The 17,083-nt window shown below is 41.9% G+C and overlaps 1 protein-coding gene across 11 annotated transcripts in view; it reads left to right on the top strand.

Moving 5' to 3' along the window:
* The window catches only part of LOC147033930 (disintegrin and metalloproteinase domain-containing protein 12-like), a 135,776-nt gene that overhangs the window by 27,211 nt on the left and 91,482 nt on the right, over positions 1 to 17,083 (top strand). For all 11 annotated transcript variants that reach the window (XM_085873424.1, XM_085873430.1, XM_085873439.1 and 8 more), the window contains exons 5-8: positions 378 to 454; positions 10,127 to 10,307; positions 14,225 to 14,290; positions 14,450 to 14,521. In XM_085873424.1, the coding sequence (XP_085729550.1) occupies positions 378 to 454; positions 10,127 to 10,307; positions 14,225 to 14,290; positions 14,450 to 14,521 (396 nt within the window). The remainder of the gene's footprint in view (positions 1 to 377; positions 455 to 10,126; positions 10,308 to 14,224; positions 14,291 to 14,449; positions 14,522 to 17,083) is intronic.

Consider the following 17,083-nt stretch of genomic DNA (forward strand, 5'->3'; position numbering starts at 1 on the left):
AGTCACGACTGGATTGTCCATTCGCTGGGCGAAGCGACCGCTATTGGTTAGACGCGATCGTTCGCACGCTGACGGGCGGGAATTCTACAACAGTATGTACTAAAATCTTTGGCAGGGGTGGGGGGGGGGCGGTCACCAAGCCCTCCCCTCCTTTGTATGAGTAAGGACATGCTCCTCAAACACACTCCCCCTGACGATGCTACAGGTTTACAAGAACATCTTTGGTACACCCAATTATGTATGCACTTTCCTTCCTGTATTTGGGTTTAACCCCGCAAATTATTTGATGATCAACTCTGCATCCTTTTCGTTGTGATGCAATTTCAGATGTTGATATTACAACTCTAATATTCCGTTTTCATGCTGTTTTCTTTCAGGAGCATTGTTATTACCAGGGAGTGGTAGCTGGCTTCCCGGAGTCCCAAGTCAGTCTCAGCACCTGCTCTGGATTCAGGTAAGACCTTTGTCGATTTAAAGCGTGTATAAAATGAGTTTGTCCAGAAATGTAAATTGATTAGTTTTTGTTGAGATTTTCTCATTTTGAAGTCCTCCTTTCTTGTGAGTGGTTAATCCACACATCATGCCAATCATATCCAGTTGGTTGTAAAACACACTATTTATCTTTGCCGATGTTTCTTCTTTTAGTTTTTTAAATTTTTCTTCTTCCTGATGTGAACTGAAGACAGAGGTGTTGCAGAATGGAAAGTAAAGTGCAGAATGTCTTTGAAGTAAAACCTTCAAACTAGCTTGCTTGCTCTCTGGTTGCGGTATAGTGTTTTTAACCAAAGGCTAAGGGTACGATCCCTGCAAAAAAAAAAAAAATGGTGGACATCGGGAGGGGCATTTGACTGTAGAAACCTCAGTTCCAAAAGTCATGATGGCGATTCTAAAGCACTGGTGTGGTACAGCCTGAAATACCATGTGGGGGCGTTCATCTGCCCTGTAGAAAAAGAGTTTGATTACCTCAATCACCCTCATGATGGCCATCTGCCTGGCAATGCTTAAAGTACTTAGTAAAAGGGAGAGATAGTTATGAAAGTTGGAACGGCAAATGTCAGCACAATGACGGGTAGATCAACATTGAAATGCATACATTTGAACTAAAATCACAACAATTATTGTCATTTAGCACAACAACTATTCTACTCGGCAATTGTAACTTTTTGGGGGTTTTGCACGTGAGCATGTGAGCATCGAGCAAGGTACTGCTTGTGTTTGTTCAGTTTGAATACACGGTTAGCTTAGTCAAGGGCCGTGTATAATCATGGACTCAAATGTCATACACACACACACACACACACACACACACACACACACACACACACACACACACACACACACACACACACACCACTCTCAGATTACCTTTGCACCTTCGTAAGCGCACTCACTCGAAAGTTCACACATAGCTACATAACTGTTAACTTTTATTATAGATGCAGGAGGTCGTTTTGTACATAATACATATTCAATTCTGTCAATATGAATATTTAAGGCATGATAACGAGGTTGCCCGAAATCACATTTTGGTTGCCTCGTGCAACCGTTAATGTCGAGCTTATTATGGAAGTAAGGGTCATGACCTTTATCAAAAAAATAACGCCTCAAGTCAACTTGACCGAAGAGGAGAAAGAACGATTTGTGGGAAGAACTTTGGGCTATTGTTCATGGATCGGCTCTGCTTGTAGATTTATAAGTTTGTATCTTGGTAGATTTTTGTTATTTTTTTTATTTTTAGGATCCATGTTGTATTAAACCTCTGGAGTGTCCGTGACATCCCTAAATCGGAAGTCCAATGACTTCCTGATTTTTGTTTTATAAAATAATTATTTTATACTCTGTACTTGATTTATGAAGAGGTTCGGAGCATTTAGTCGCATTTCGTAGATCTATCGGTCTGAAGAGTCCAAGGGGTCTGAAGGTTTAATGGTCTGAAAGGTCTAAAGGTCAAATTGAAAGGTGTAGACTCCAGATAAGATGTTGTTGAGTTTAAAAATGGTTTTCTGGTGTCATTAGGAAAAGGAGAATACATTATGCCATGAACCACACTGTAAGTAATATATTACGCCATAAACCTTATTACGTGAGTGCTGAGTTGAAGAGTCAGATTGACTTATTTTAGGACCACATGAACAGAAGAAAGGATGAGTTAATGTTAAAGTCATTCCACGTTGGAGTATCTGCTTCAACACAAGTTAGTTGTAGCTGACTTGAAAAGTATGACCAATTTCAAATTGAAGAAGAACAAGAAAGGCACCCCCCCCCCCAAAAAAAAAGTCTGGAAACTGAAAGACCAAAATATGAGGGAAGAGTTTCAAGATTGAAAAAAATATATGAGATACAGTAATGCCCAGTCGGATTAATAATTACTGTGGATAAACTAGAACGGGCACTCGGTAGAGCGCATACGTTCGCTGCCGCAACTTTTTTCCCGGCACATTTGTAAAACGTCATTTTAAAACGTCCATGACGTCACAACCGTCAGTCCGATTGACATCAAATTTGGTGTGTAACCTCCTTGAAGGCAGTCCAACAAAATGGAATGATAAACACTGAAAAATTAAAAAGTTGAAAAATGACGTCATCTTTTGACGTCATTTTGACGCACTTCCGGGGATGTCACGTCCAATCGGGGACTACCATTCTGAAAGCTCGTAGTTCACTGAACGTTTTAACGTTGGTTTCATGTCAATAGCTCTATTAGATCTGAAGCTATGCCGACAAGTATATTTTGACCTTGAGTGTGACCTTGACTTTGACTACAGAGTTAATTGGCAAAACCTGTACATCAATAAACAGATATTTTGGTACTGATCCTAATGCCTGGATTTGGGAGGCTTTGCATTATAAATTATATAGATATTTGAATGTAAAATATCAGGACATTTTAGCCACAATTGAAAAACGTCATGTTCAAACGTCAATGACGTCATAACGGTCAGTCCGATCGAAGTCAAATTTGGTGTGTGATGTCCTTAAGGTAAGTCCTACAAAACGGTATGATCAAAACTGATGAGATCGAAAATTGAAAATTTACGTCATCTTGTGACGTCATTTAGATGCACTTCCGATGACGTTACGTCAAATCCGACACTACATATCCAAAATGTATCTCATCATGGAACAATATGGCGGTGGTTGCATGTCGATAGCTGTATTATGAAGGAAGTTATGCTCAAAAGAGTGTTTTTGACCTTTTCATGACCTTGACCTTGACCTTTGACCCGATCGCTCCCAAAATCTAATCAAATCGTCCTTGCATACTCACGAATCATCCCACCAAATTTCATGCAATTCGGTTTAATACTTTGAGTTATGCGAATAACAAACAAACACACATATTCACAAATAAATAAATACACAGCGACCAAAACATAACCTTTCGCAGAATGCGAAGGTAATGAGAGACATCTGGAAAAGTGTCGCAAGTGAGACATGGAGTTAGTACGGGTAACCGACAACTTGATTGTGAGACGTTGTGGTGCAATCCAACTGTACAAGCAGCAATAGCAAAGAAGAAGTGTGCATCCAAAAAGTGAAACAAAGAGTGAGAGCCAAAAGAAAGATGTAGCAAGAGCTATGAAGTAAGAGAATGAAGAATGGGGGCAAAGCATCTACTGTAGATACACCTGATGGAAGGAACATGTTTTTCAGATGAGGAAAGCAGTAGATGAGGGATGGGAAGGATGAGTAGGTGTAGCATGTTTGAAAAGATATGATGGGAAACTTGTAGTTAGGAAAGAAGAAACTGAAAATTGGTGAAAAACGATTTTCAGAAGTTGCTGAATAAATATAATGAGTTGAATGGAATTGTTGCATTCAGCAAAACGGAAGGTGTAGGAAAGGAGATGACAAATTAGAATTACAATTACAAAGCTTGGTTGGAAAACGGAAAATCGTCCGGTCCACCTTGCGTCCTCGTTGTTGAGGTGATGGAAGCATCAGGTGAACTTGGAGCAAAATGGATAACGACGAACCTTTGCCGAACGATACTGAATCGTGCACGAAGATTGTACCGGTGTCTAAAAGATGAATGGAGATCCATTATTACCCTCATCTTATCGAAGGATTCGATTGATGGAACACGCCTTGAACATATTTCAAGGGGTTATTGAACAAAGATTAAGGAGAGTCGTAAGTATAGATGGGAACCAATTTGGATTTATGAAAAGACGATCGACAACCGACTTTATCTTCGTTGTTACACAGATCCAAGATAAATATTTGGCAAAAAGAGAAAATTGTATTATGGTAATTGTCGATTTTTGGGAAAAGCATCCGATAGAATGCCAAAAAAAGAAGACCATTGAATGGGCACTTAGGAAGCAGGGAGTGACTGAAGTGCTCGTAACGGCAGTGGTGCCAATGGAACAAAGTCCAAAATCAACAGAGAGAATGAAAGGATGTACGGAACCTTTTTGATGTGAGAGTTGATTTACATCAGGGATCTGTGCCAAGTCCACAATTGCTTATTGTGTTCGAAGAACTCACGAAAGACATTCGAGTAGGATTTCCTTGGGGTATTATTTTATGCAGATGATTTGGTCTTGACGGTTGAAACGGAGAGCAACAAGCGAAGATGTTGTTTCATTGAAAGAAGGAGGAAATGGAGAATGAAGGATTTGAAGTAAATGTGGGTGAGAGTAAGTTTACGTTTAGTGGCGAAGAAAAATATGGGGATGGAAAGTGTCCATGTGCTCTGTGGGGCAAAGGTGTTGGGCCAAACTCGATTCATACTTTTTTTTTTATCGTACCCACATTCATACTACCCACATCGGTAGAGTGGGGGAGGATCATTGGCTGAGAGTGTGGCTGTGCCGCTGATGCAGTGCCCTCTGTAAAGACTGGTGTTGGCTTAGTGGTTATGGTGGCGGCTTGGGATCCTAGGGTCCTGAGTTCAAGCCCTGTTGGCCGCTGAAATAATATACACCAGGAGGTTGACTCAGCCTGTCATCATTCCGAGGTCAGCAAAATGAGCACCAGTGTACTGGTAAGGGGGACACTGCATCAGCGGCATGGCCGCGTCCCAACCAATGATGCAACCAGCAGCCACAGGCTGCACTCGATAGAGAGAGTGCCCTCTGTAGATCAGAGCAGGAATTTGTAATTTGTTCAGGGTGCCAGTGATATCTCGTCGACTCTTCACGAAGGACACCATGGCATCTTTAAAGTCCACCATGAGAATGCCGGCGGATGGGACGAGAGACGAGTCTGTAACTACTGTTTGTAAATTGAAATCCATGGTCATTGCAAAATGCCCCTTTTGGATAATGGTCCATGGTCATGCTTTGTGGGCCCTCACCGATTTAACACTTCTCTCCACCACCTCTTCCTTTCTGTTAGTTGTTTGATTGATAAAATCATATTCTCTCATCAGTTACGTAGCAGGCCAAACCTCACTCTGGAGCTGCCACGGTGTATGGTAAGAACAACAGACTGTTATTGCGACTTATCTTGCTCCTTCCAGCTTGGTTGGCAGCTCTGCGCTGGTGTTGAGGACCTTGGACCCTGAGTATATATTGTGGTGTTTGAGAGTGTTGGTGTTTAATTTTTTATTGAAGAGGGAGGGGTGAAAGGGGGTATTTAATCCATCTCTGCAGTTTGTCAGTTTAAACTTCAGTCTTGATGGAAGACTGGTTTTTATGCAGGTTTTTGTCCTGCATAACAAGTAAAAGTGGCTTTTTGTTTTCTTTTCTTAACTGGCAATCAACGCAAGGTGTGTTAAGTACAGTGCCTTCAGAAAGTGTTCACACCCCTCAACTTTTGTCACATTTTGTTGTGTTGCAGGCTGACTTTACACTGGATTAAATTAAAAAAAATTTCTCACCAATGTACATAAAATACCCCAAAATGATAAAATGAAAACATTTACTAATTAATTAAATCTGAAATGCGTTGAGTCATTAAGTATTCATCCCCTTTGCTACGATACTCCAAATTGAGCTCGGGTGCATCCAATTTCCTTTGATCATCCTTGAGATCATCATCCTTGAAGAACAAGAACAGGTTAAGACCAGTGTGAGCCCATTGAGGAATAGCACCGGGAGAGTGGTTAGTGATGAAAGTGAGATGGCAGGCTTATTAATCAGGTATTTTTCTTCAACTTTTACACAAGAACAGTCAGGAGAATTGTCAATAGCTGAGAGTATCTATCAAGGAGGTGAGGAAGGGCTTTTGCAGAAGATCCAGGTTGGAGTGGAGGAAGTGAAGGAACAGCTAGATAATCTAAGAGAAGATAAGGCTCCGGGTCCAGATAATATGCAACCGAGAGTGTTGATGGAGGTGGCTGAGCAGGTAACCGAGATGTTAACGGATATTTTCAATAGTTCACTGGAGTCAGGACAGGTACCGGAGGATTGGAGTCGCAAATGTAACACCATTATTTAATAAAGGATCCAGAGAAGAAGTTGGGAAACTATAGACCTGTTAGTTTGACTTCAGTTGTGGGGAAGGTGATGGAGACATTAATTAAAGACCGGATGAGGAACAATTTAAATAAATACAAACTAATTAAAGGTAGTCAGCATGGGTTTACCAAAGGTAGTTCCTGTCTAACAAATCTTTCAGAGTTCTATGAAGCAGTATCTGATTGGGTGGATGAGGAAAAGGCAGTGGACATAGTATATCTCGACTTTAAAAAGGTATTTGATAAGGTACCACATCGGAGGTTGTTAGCCAAAGTGAGGGCTTGTGGAGTGGCTGGTCAGGTAGCTAATTGGATTGCAAAGTGGCTTCGTGGTGGGAAGCCAAGAGTGGCTGTGAGTGGGAGGATGTGTTGCTGGGAGGATGTAAGTAGCGGGGTACCCCAGGGATAAGTACTCGGACCATTACTATTCATTATTTACATCAACGATTTGGATAATGGGGTAAAGAGTAAACTTCCAAATTTGTGGATGACACAAAGCTTGGAAGTAAGGTGGATAGTAGGGGGGGGTGGTGATCAGATTCAGGAAAGTATTGATACTTGTATGGATTAGGCAAAAGACTGGCAGATGTAATTTAACCTGAGCAAGTGTAAGGTGTTGGGGATGGGGAAGAACAATGAAAATAGAGATTACAGGATGCAAGGAGTATTTTTGGAGCGTGTCACACAGGAGAAGGATCTGGGGGTGGTAATAGATATGGGAGGTAAGCAGGCAGCACAATGCCGGGCAGCTATAGGTAAAGCAAATAGGGTTTTAGGCTGTATTCGAAGGGGGATCAATTGTAAATCAAAAGAGGTGGTGTTGACATTGTACAGGAATTTAGTGAGGGCCACATCTGGAATATTGTGTGCAGTTTTGGTCACCACAGTTCCGGAAGGACATTGATGCCATAGAGAAGGTTCAGCGTAGGGCTACAAGATTGATTCCGGGCTGAGTTAGGCTCAGCTATGAGGATTGGCTGAAGGAGACAGGGCTTTAATCACTAGAAAGGAGGCAGCTGTGAGGAGATATGACAGAGATGTTTAAGATAATGAAACGTATAGATAAAATAAGTGCAGATGAATTATTCAACAGTGTAGACAGTGATAGGACCAGGGGCCATAGCTTGAGAGTAAAGTAGAGGAGAGTTAAGACGGTAGTAAGGCAGGGGACTTTCACTCAGAGAGTAGTTAATGCATGGAATGGTCTCCATGGAAAGGTCGTGGCAGCAGAAAAAGTAGATAAGTTTAAATTAGAATTAGATCGGTACCTGGAAGATATGGAGATCGAGGGGTATGGGGATGTTGATAAGACTTTTAGGTAGTTTGAGCATTGATGGGTGATTGTGTACGGAGTGCTGTTGGTGGCGGTCTTGTTAAGGGGGGGTTGTGTGGTCGATGTGTGTTTTTAACCAAGTCCATGCCCTCTCTCCGAGGCAAAGAAAAGAGGAAAAAATAAAAATATAAAATTACAACAAAAAAATACAAAAAAAAAATTCCTTTTTTTTCTTTCATTAATTAAAATGATCTTGGGTTGGTGTGATGTTCGCACAGGCATGATGGGCTGAATGGCCTCCACCTGTGTTGGCTTTCCTTGTTGACCTTGTCCTTGTTGAGGTGTCTCTCCAACTTTATTGGAGTCCACCTGTGGCCAACTCCATTCATTGAACATGATTTAGAAAGAAACACCTTTCTATATTAAGGTTCCACAGTTGACAGTGCATGTCAGAGAAGAAACTCTCCACCATGAAGTCTGAGTAACTTTCCGTAGAACTCCGAGGTAGAATTCTCAGGAGGCAGAGATCTGGTGAAGGGTATAAAATCATTTCTCGAGTGTTGAAAGTTCCCAACAGCACAGTGAGCTCCATCATTAGGAAATGGAAAGAACATGTAACCACATAGACTCTTCCTAGATCTGACCGTCCGATCAAACTGAGCAACTGGGCAAGAAGAACCTTGGTCAGGGAGGTGACCAAGAACACAATGACCACTTGGCTGAGATGGGAGAACCTGCTGGAAGGACAACAATCTCTGAGGCACTTCAGAAATCTTGGCTTTATGGTAGAGCAGCCAGACGGAAGCCACTCCTGAGAAAAAGGCACATGACAGCACACCTGGAGTTTGCAAAAAGGCACAGAAAGACTCTGAGAGCATAAGATAAAATATTCCATGGTCTGATGAGACAAAAATTGAACTCTTTGGCCTGAATGCAAAGTGCTGCGTCTGGCAGAAACAGAGCAGAGTTTGGTGCTTGTGGTGGAATGCAACTGTACAAGAAGGAACAGCAAAGAAGTGTGCATCTGAAAAGTGAAACAAAGAGTAAGAGTCAAAAGAGAGAAGTAGCAAGAACTATGATGTAAGAGTTTGAAGAATGGGGGGTAAGCATCGAGATACACCTGAGACACCCATGTAACACCATCCCTACTGTGAAGCATGGTGGTGCCAGAATCATGCTATGGGGATGCTTTTTCAGTGCCAAGGACTGGGAGACTTGTAAGGACAGAGGGAACAATGAATGGAGCCAAATACAGATAAATCCTTGAGGAGAACCTGCTTCAGAGTGCAAAATACCTGAAACTGCGGCAAAGATTTACTTTCCAACAGGACAATGACCCCAAGCATACAGCTAAAGCAATACTGGAATGTCTTCAGAACAAGAATGTGAAAGTTCTTGAATGGTCCAGCCAAAGCCCAGAATTGAATCCCAATGAGAATCTGCAGAAAGACTTGAAGATTGCTGTTCACCGACACTCCCCATCCAACTTGACAAAGCTTGAGCAAATCCGAAAGGAAGAATGGGAGAAAATCCCAAAATCCAGATGCGCAAAGCTGATACAGGACATACCAATGAAGGCTCGAGGCTGTAATCACTTCCAAAGGAGATTCTACAAAGTATTGACTCAGGAGGTTGAATACTTATTGACGCATGACATTTCAGCTTTTCATTTTCAATTGATTTGTGAAAAAATTCGCAAATAATGTTTTCACTTTGTCATTATGGGGTATTTTGTGACAAATTATTTTGAAATTCAATCCATTTTAAATTCAGTCTGTAACACAACAAAATGTGACAAAAGTCAAGGGGTGTGAATGCTTTCTGAAGGCACGGCACATGAAGAGCCATGAGCACACCTTCAATGTTTGTGAGACATGATTTCTTACTGAGTTTTTAGAATTTATTAAAAAATTAGCATAAAAGTTTTTTTGCTTTCTTTTTTGTTCCTGTTTCTTTTTTCTCTGAGATAAATCTCATTATTAGCTCTGCCACTGAAGGTGAAGGAGGTTATGTTTTCACCCATTTCTTTCCGTCTGTCTGTGTTTGTTTGTCTGTTTGTGTACAGGATATCTCAAAAAGTTGCGGACGGATCTGGATGAAATTTTGTGGACAAAGTGTGATAAAGGACGAACTGATTCGATTTTGGTGAAGATCCAAATCCGGATCTGGATACGAGAATTATTTAGTTTAAAAAGTGATTCTTTCCCATTGAGAGATCGGGCCAAAAACGATATAGGACTGTATAGCATGATATTTCAAAAATGTGTTGTGCCCGATATGTTCTCGTGGATCAGGCATTACGGGGCGGAGGTATGTACTCCACCAAGTGCCCTTCTAGTAATAATTCTGTCGAGGTTGGCAGGTCTGGGCACTGTGTCATGATGGGAAGCCGTGAAGTTTCGATTCCAAATCACACGTAACTTTATTATTTATTTATTTATTTTTAGGGGACTTCTACTCCTCGCCAATAGGACTCTGGCAGTTGAGCCCTTGGCTGGGGATGAGGATGGCCTGCACATTGTTTATCACCTTGAGAGTGTGCGTACTCGAGGTCGTTGTGGCCTGGTCGATGAGCACGAGGGAGAGCATGTTGAGAATGACCTGCCGATGCAAGAGTCTTCATTACGGGTATTAAGATCCCTTTGCTTTCGTAAACTCTCAAACTTTTTCATTATTTTAAAACAAGCGATGTTCACTATTTTATACTTAAATTGTAACTTTAAATGTTCTTGCCTTGTAAGGTGAGACACAAAGTTTGCTTTGCTAATATTATGTAAAGTGTAAGTTTGCCTAAGCCATTTCTTGTTAATTATTTAATTTTTAGTGGAATTACCTCTTCCTCCCATCTTTCCCCCCTCCCCCCATCCCTACTCCCAAGTCTCCCCAACCCCTCTTCCCCATTTTCCTGTCTTTTTCTCAAGAGGGAATATAATTATACCTCTCCTTATCTCTGTTTTCCACTTGGTCTGAAATTTAGTCCCACGTGTTGCCTTTCCTTTGCGTTCAGACATCTATTTTTCTTGACATTGACCACATTTAAGAATGTTTCATAGACTTGCTGTAATACAAAGGGCGGCCACGAGTCTAACAGCATTGCACAGTTCTAAATGCATTCCACAACACATCTTCAAAAGCTTTGATCATGTGATGAAGTCGTTAAAAATATGATTCAGTGATTCACCACTCGGCCACGTTCGTTAATAAAACTTTAAAACAGAGAGGTTTGATGTCATATTTTACCCAAACCGATCATATACCCCTAACTCTAACCGAACACCCCCTTTTGTCAAGAATAGCCTATCGAAAAGAAAAATGTAAGAACGTCGCTGAAAGGGTCGACATTTGCCATAGTTCCTCCATTGTCTGCCAGAGATGTTTGGTGCTCTCCAACCTTTGAATATTATGGTATTTAATCATATTGTTACGGATTCGCATCAGAGGAGTATTACGAGGGGAATTCTTGAATCTACTTCCCTGATAGCTATCCTGAAGATAATTCTGTGGTGCGACGGGTTGTTGAACAACCACAGATGCCATCTGAGACACTTTTAATTTAGGAAGGACCCAGCGTCCAAATCCCGCTTTACCGTCCCGGCAAATTAAACCCCCCAGATAGAGTACTGTGCTTCCCAATGCGCAACCAATCCCAGGATACGGCTGAGCTTGACTGTATATTATGTGCTGGCTTCTAACGACCGGTAACGACATGGCAAGGGTGAACTCTGTGATAAAGAAAGCCATGTAGAATCAATGGAAACTCACAACCGGACTGTTTGAAAGGGAATATAATTCAAGAATGCAATTATTTACAAGTCACAAAAAGCCATGCAGGAAAAAGCCTTGTCAATGCACAGAAGAACCCCTTCGACAATGACTAAGCACAATTAACCGAGGTGTCACATTCAATCCGGGGAAATAAGAAGCGGAGGTTTGACAGACATATGAGTGATAGCAGTGGGGTATGCATGTGACCCTGCCCTTACCTGAACGTGAGCTGTGGCTGACTTGCGTGGTACCAGACTGGGTGAGCGATGTGGGTGGGTGAAGAGGTGCAATGTGTGAGGTTTGGTGTGTGGGGTACAAAAGTGTGATGTGGGTCCTGAAAAGGACCATTGGTGACTCCGTTGATTCTCTGGCGTTCAGAGGGAGTCGGCGATATGGGTTTGTGTGGAGGTGCGAGAGTGTAAGGTGTGGAAGTATGATGGGCATCCTGAAAAGGACCATTGGCGAACTCCGCCGATGCTCTGGAGTTTTAGATGGAGTGAGCGAGATACAGCTCAGGAGAATGGCAGCAGGTGTGTGGTGACCATGCCCAGGAGCCCCTTCCTCGGCGATCTACCCGCCTCTGTGTTGGACAACTCCACTCCAAGCTCCAATCTCTGTTCTGGACTCAAAACTCCTTTGTCTGGCTCCCAGGTGTTGCTGACACTTTATAGGCACACAGCCTGTTGCCTCACACGTCCTCACTTCTGCGATCCAGCAGATCTCATTGGCTGGTTCCTGTGATCCGCTGGTGCCCACAGGCTGGTACAGAACTCGATGGTTTTGCTCCATTGATGACTGCGCTCCTTCGGGGCTGTCAAAGCTGTATCACTTCCTCCATGTGTCCACTCGAAGGTGCCGTTTATGGCGTTTGCGCCAATGGCGATTGCAGGCTACTCTATGTGAGTGAGGTTGTTGGTTTGTGGGGCTTCTGGTATGCATGTTTGTGGTTCAAGTTTATGAAGAGTTTAGAAAAAGGAGAAAGAGAGGAGAATGGGGAAAGCCTCTCTACAAGCACAACACACATTTCCGCCAAACTAACCATTTAACTCCCAGGTTTATCGAAACAAAATACTACGATATAATTACTCCATTGTTTCATGTGATTTGCTACGTGTACATGTTTCCAATATATGTTACAATATTAATAAACAATGAAATTTGAGTAAAGCTTTTTCTTGTTCTGTTTAAAATCCATGTTAAAGCTTCTTAACAGCTCCAGGACATTTGCTATGTTTTATGTCTTTTGAGTTGAAGTTGACAATTGTCATTTCTTAAATGACGTTGTTGTTGATTATAATAATTTATTTGTATGTACCTGTACATTACAGCTTTTGGGATCATAAAGCTTTATTTATTTGATTTCCCTGCAGTGTTTAAGGGTGCTTGGGCCAGGCCTTCCCCAGCCAACCACACAAGAATGTGGGAATAATTGTGGCTGCAGAAGAAGAAAAATCATAATAATAAGAAGAAGCTTTAGAGTTGTCGACAAACTCGTACATTAATGATGAGGATTAAAGTACTTGCGCTTTTAACTTTGGTTATATCATTAAGAAACTGGTTTACGGCATTTCTGGTCAGAATGCATGACGTGAATACCACGATCGATGTCTGTCAACATCCAACTTGCTGCACATGTTTCTATCGAAACAGCTTTCCTCCAATTTAAGTTTCTCAACGAATATGCATCAATCTGACACTTAGAGGGCAATTGAAATGAACCAGAAAGGGCTTGTGTAAACGAGAGCATGTTTATCAGTGCAACCATTGCAACAAAAGACTTTCTCTTGAAGTCTGCTTTTCTGCATCATTGTGCAAGTTATTTTGTGAAAGTTTTTCTCATGAAGCTTCTTCTTCTTATTATTATTATTATTTTTTTTCCTTTTGTCGTTCTTCTTTTTGTTCTTCATTTTATCTTTGTTGTTTTTAGATCCTCGTGGAGGATCTCTAAGTCTTACTCAAGTTGTTGTTCATCTTCTTCTTGTGGACTTTTTTGTTTCACAGCCTACAGTTTTCATCGAAACTTCCTGAAACTTGGCGTATATATGTAAAAATACCCTGCGCAGACAGTAACCATCTCCGATTTTGAAAATTCCTCCGAGAAAAAAAGTTATGACGTCAAAATATCTCCGCTAATGGAAATCGCCTAAAAAATTATCTCCGAAACTTGGCAAGCTTTTTGAATTCTGTTTGCGGGAATCGAACAGGGCATTAGCAGAGATGAATTACCGCACTTATGATACATCAATATGACGTCATATCAATTTTTATGACGTCATTCCTATTTTTTGACATTTTTTTGTTTCACAACCCAGAGTTTTCATCGGATCTTCGTGAAACTTACCATGTATATGCAGAAAGCCCACGCGCAGGCAGAAACCATCTCCGATTTTGGAAATTCTTCCTGGAAAAAAAGTTGACGTTATAATATCGCCGCTAATGGAAATCGCCTACACCATTATCTCCGAAACTAGGCAAGCTGTTTGAATTTTGTTTGTGGGAATCAAGCCGGGCATTAGCACAGATAATTTATCGCAAACCTGATACATCACAATGACGTCATATTCGTTTTTATGACGTCATAATTAAGAGGACGAGGCTCTTAGCTCATTTGAGCTTGTTAATGTTGTTTTTAATTGATGTATGTAGTACACATGAAGTTGACTATCCATGATTAATTAACACGCCCAAGTCTCTCATCTCCCTTCTCCTTGAAACTGTCGATTTAATTTCAAGCAATAATGTGGTACGAAATGACCTGTTTTATATTTATCTGCCTGCAGCTGAAGCGTGATTTGATATCTGAGATGAAGTATGTGGAGCTCTACCTCGTCGCTGATAACAGAGAGGTATCATGAGATTTTAACATGATGCAAAAAAAAAGTCAGCCTTGGATCTGGCATTCAGGCGGGCTATCGAATGACTATTCTATTGTTCGTGTAGCCTACAATGAAGTAAGTGACAGTAACTTGGTTGTGTTTTATTTTTATTTTTTTCCCCTCTGACAGTATCAGTCTCTAAGCAAGAATTTGGAAAAAGTGCAGAACAGGATGATTGAACTGGCTCATCAGATCGACTTGGTATGTATGACATAATTTCAAGGATGCTTTCTCAATCAGGTCAAAAATAAAAGTAGGGTTCAGGTACGATGGTCAAACATATGCCACAGATAGTTTGGGGTGAATTTTATTTTTGGGGCTATTGAGATGTTCTCACAATTTTTAAGTGTAGTTAAATTGCCGTGCATATGTTTCTTCTTCAATGTCAAACATGAAATCAGGGCCATCTCTCGACATATCTTGAGCATTTTATGGAGTCTGGCATCCCTACTTGATCTCCAAATTTTCTGCCGAAAGCATCCAAGGCCAATTCAACATATGGCTAACGAACTTTCTTGACTCTCATAACCAACATGCTGCTCTCAAGAGAATCCTCTCATCTCCTCTCCAATCCTTGTCAATGCTGGAGTGTCCCAAGGGAGTGTCTTGGGCCCAGTCCTGTTCCTAATCTTCATCAACAATCTCTCTGACTCTCTGGAAGATCTTCTTCATGTTTTTACTGATGATTACGCTCTCTGCCATAGTCCTTCAGATGGGCAGGCAGCAGCATCTTCCCTCTCTTCAGACCTTGAAAAAAAATCACAAGCTGGTCAAACACTTGGAATATGTCTTTCAATCCTGACAAATCTCACACTCTCTGTATCTTTCACAAATGACCATCTGGTCAACCGTCCCATCTAATTCCTTAACAAAATTCTTGAAGAATTTAATCACACTAGTACGGGCCCGTAGGGGCGGGCCCGTAGGTGCGTGCCCGTAGCTGAATGCCTGTATGTGCAGCCCTCTCTCGCCCCCCTCTCTCGCCCCCCTCTCTCGCCCCCCTCTCTCGCCCCCCTCTCTCGCCGCCTCTCTCGCCCCTCTCTCGCCCCTCTCTCGCCCCTCTCTCTCCCCCTCCCTTGCCCCCTCTCTCTCCCCTCCCTTGCCCCCCTCTCTATCCCCCTAGTCCCGCCCTTCCTCTCTCCCCCCTCCTCTCTCGCCCCCACTCTCATCCCCCCTCTCCCGTCCCCCTCTCTCGCAGATATTGGTCGACAGATAAATGGCCGTAACTTGGGAACCGCTCGTCCGATTAATATCAAACCTCAAAAAGGCACATCCGCGGGTCCCCAGCAATATTCCTGGCAAGTTTCAATCAGATCGGACCGTCAAACGTGCAATAAAAAAATAAAATAAATAAATAACCATTAATTGTGACGTCATTCGTGATGTCATAGCACCGTGTCTTGTCATTGGTCGACAGATAAATGGCCGTAACTTGGGAACCGCTCGTCCGATTGATATCAAACCTCGAAAAGGCACATCCGCGGGTCCCCGGCAATATTTCTGGCAAGTTTCAATCTGATCGGACCAGTGATCGTCCGGTTATTAATAATTTGGGAAAAAATTGGCATGATAAGGTGAGAAGGTGGAACGACACCTTAAGCTGCCATATATACACCTTTTCAACACTGAAAAAGCAGTAAAATGGCCGTAACTTGGGAACCGCTCGTCCGATTGACATCAAACCTCGAAAAGGCACATCTGTGGGTCCCCCGCAATATTCCTGGCAAGTTTCAATCAGATCGGACTGGCGGTCATCGAGAAACGGCGGTCGCAGACAGACAGACAGACACACACACAGAGATTGCTGGAATTATAGATAGATTAAAACGTTTGTGCCTCACCACCACCCATGATCTTTCTTGGAAAAACCACATATCTAACTTGGCCTTGAAAATGGAAAAGCCCACCCCTCCCCCCACCCCCCAACCCCCCAAATCCCATCCCCTCAGGTTTCTGCAGGTTACATTCAATATTCTGGGAACGCACTTCTGCTAAAACTCACAAAATCCTGGCTCACTACTCACCTCCACTCATTCATTCCTCTCTTCTATCACCTGTGGAGCCAACTTCCTCAATCACTTAATGACATTCAAGGCAGCTGTTCACCACCATCTCAGGTCATCATCCAATCCAAACCAATGATCTTTTCTACCTTCATGAGCCCTCCCAAAGCCCAAATCTTTCTATGTTTTCAGATTATCGGGTATCCGACTGCTCCTTCACCTTCTTTTATAAAGTTTTTTTTTTGTTCCATTTATGCTTCTTCCCCAGTTTTCCCAGTTCTATTTCTGTGGTTGGGAGTTTGTGTTTGTGCCCAACCCAATGCCTATTACAAGTATTTTATTCTAATTTGATTCCTGCATATGCATACTTGCTGAACTCATTTATTACAACTAATCGGGATTTCTGACAGTTCAAATCAAAAAACATGTTGAAATATCGAACCTTTAACCAAATAAAGCACTAATTACTTCAATTTAATTTTGTTTGAGGTCTTGTGTATATGCGCGCGCACACACACACACACACACACACACACACACACACACACACACACACACACACACACACACACACACACACACACACACACACACACACACACACACACACACACACACACACACACACACACACACACACACACACACACACATAAATATGTATGTATATACAGATGTATGTATATACAAATATATAAATATGTATGTATATACAGATATATAAATATGTATGTGTATACATACATATAAATATGTATGT

The sequence above is a fragment of the Eptatretus burgeri genome, chromosome 1 (genome assembly GCF_056783735.1).
Source record: "Eptatretus burgeri isolate ZD-2024b chromosome 1, Ebu_testis_v1, whole genome shotgun sequence".
In the NCBI taxonomy this organism is placed as follows: domain Eukaryota; kingdom Metazoa; phylum Chordata; class Myxini; order Myxiniformes; family Myxinidae; genus Eptatretus; species Eptatretus burgeri.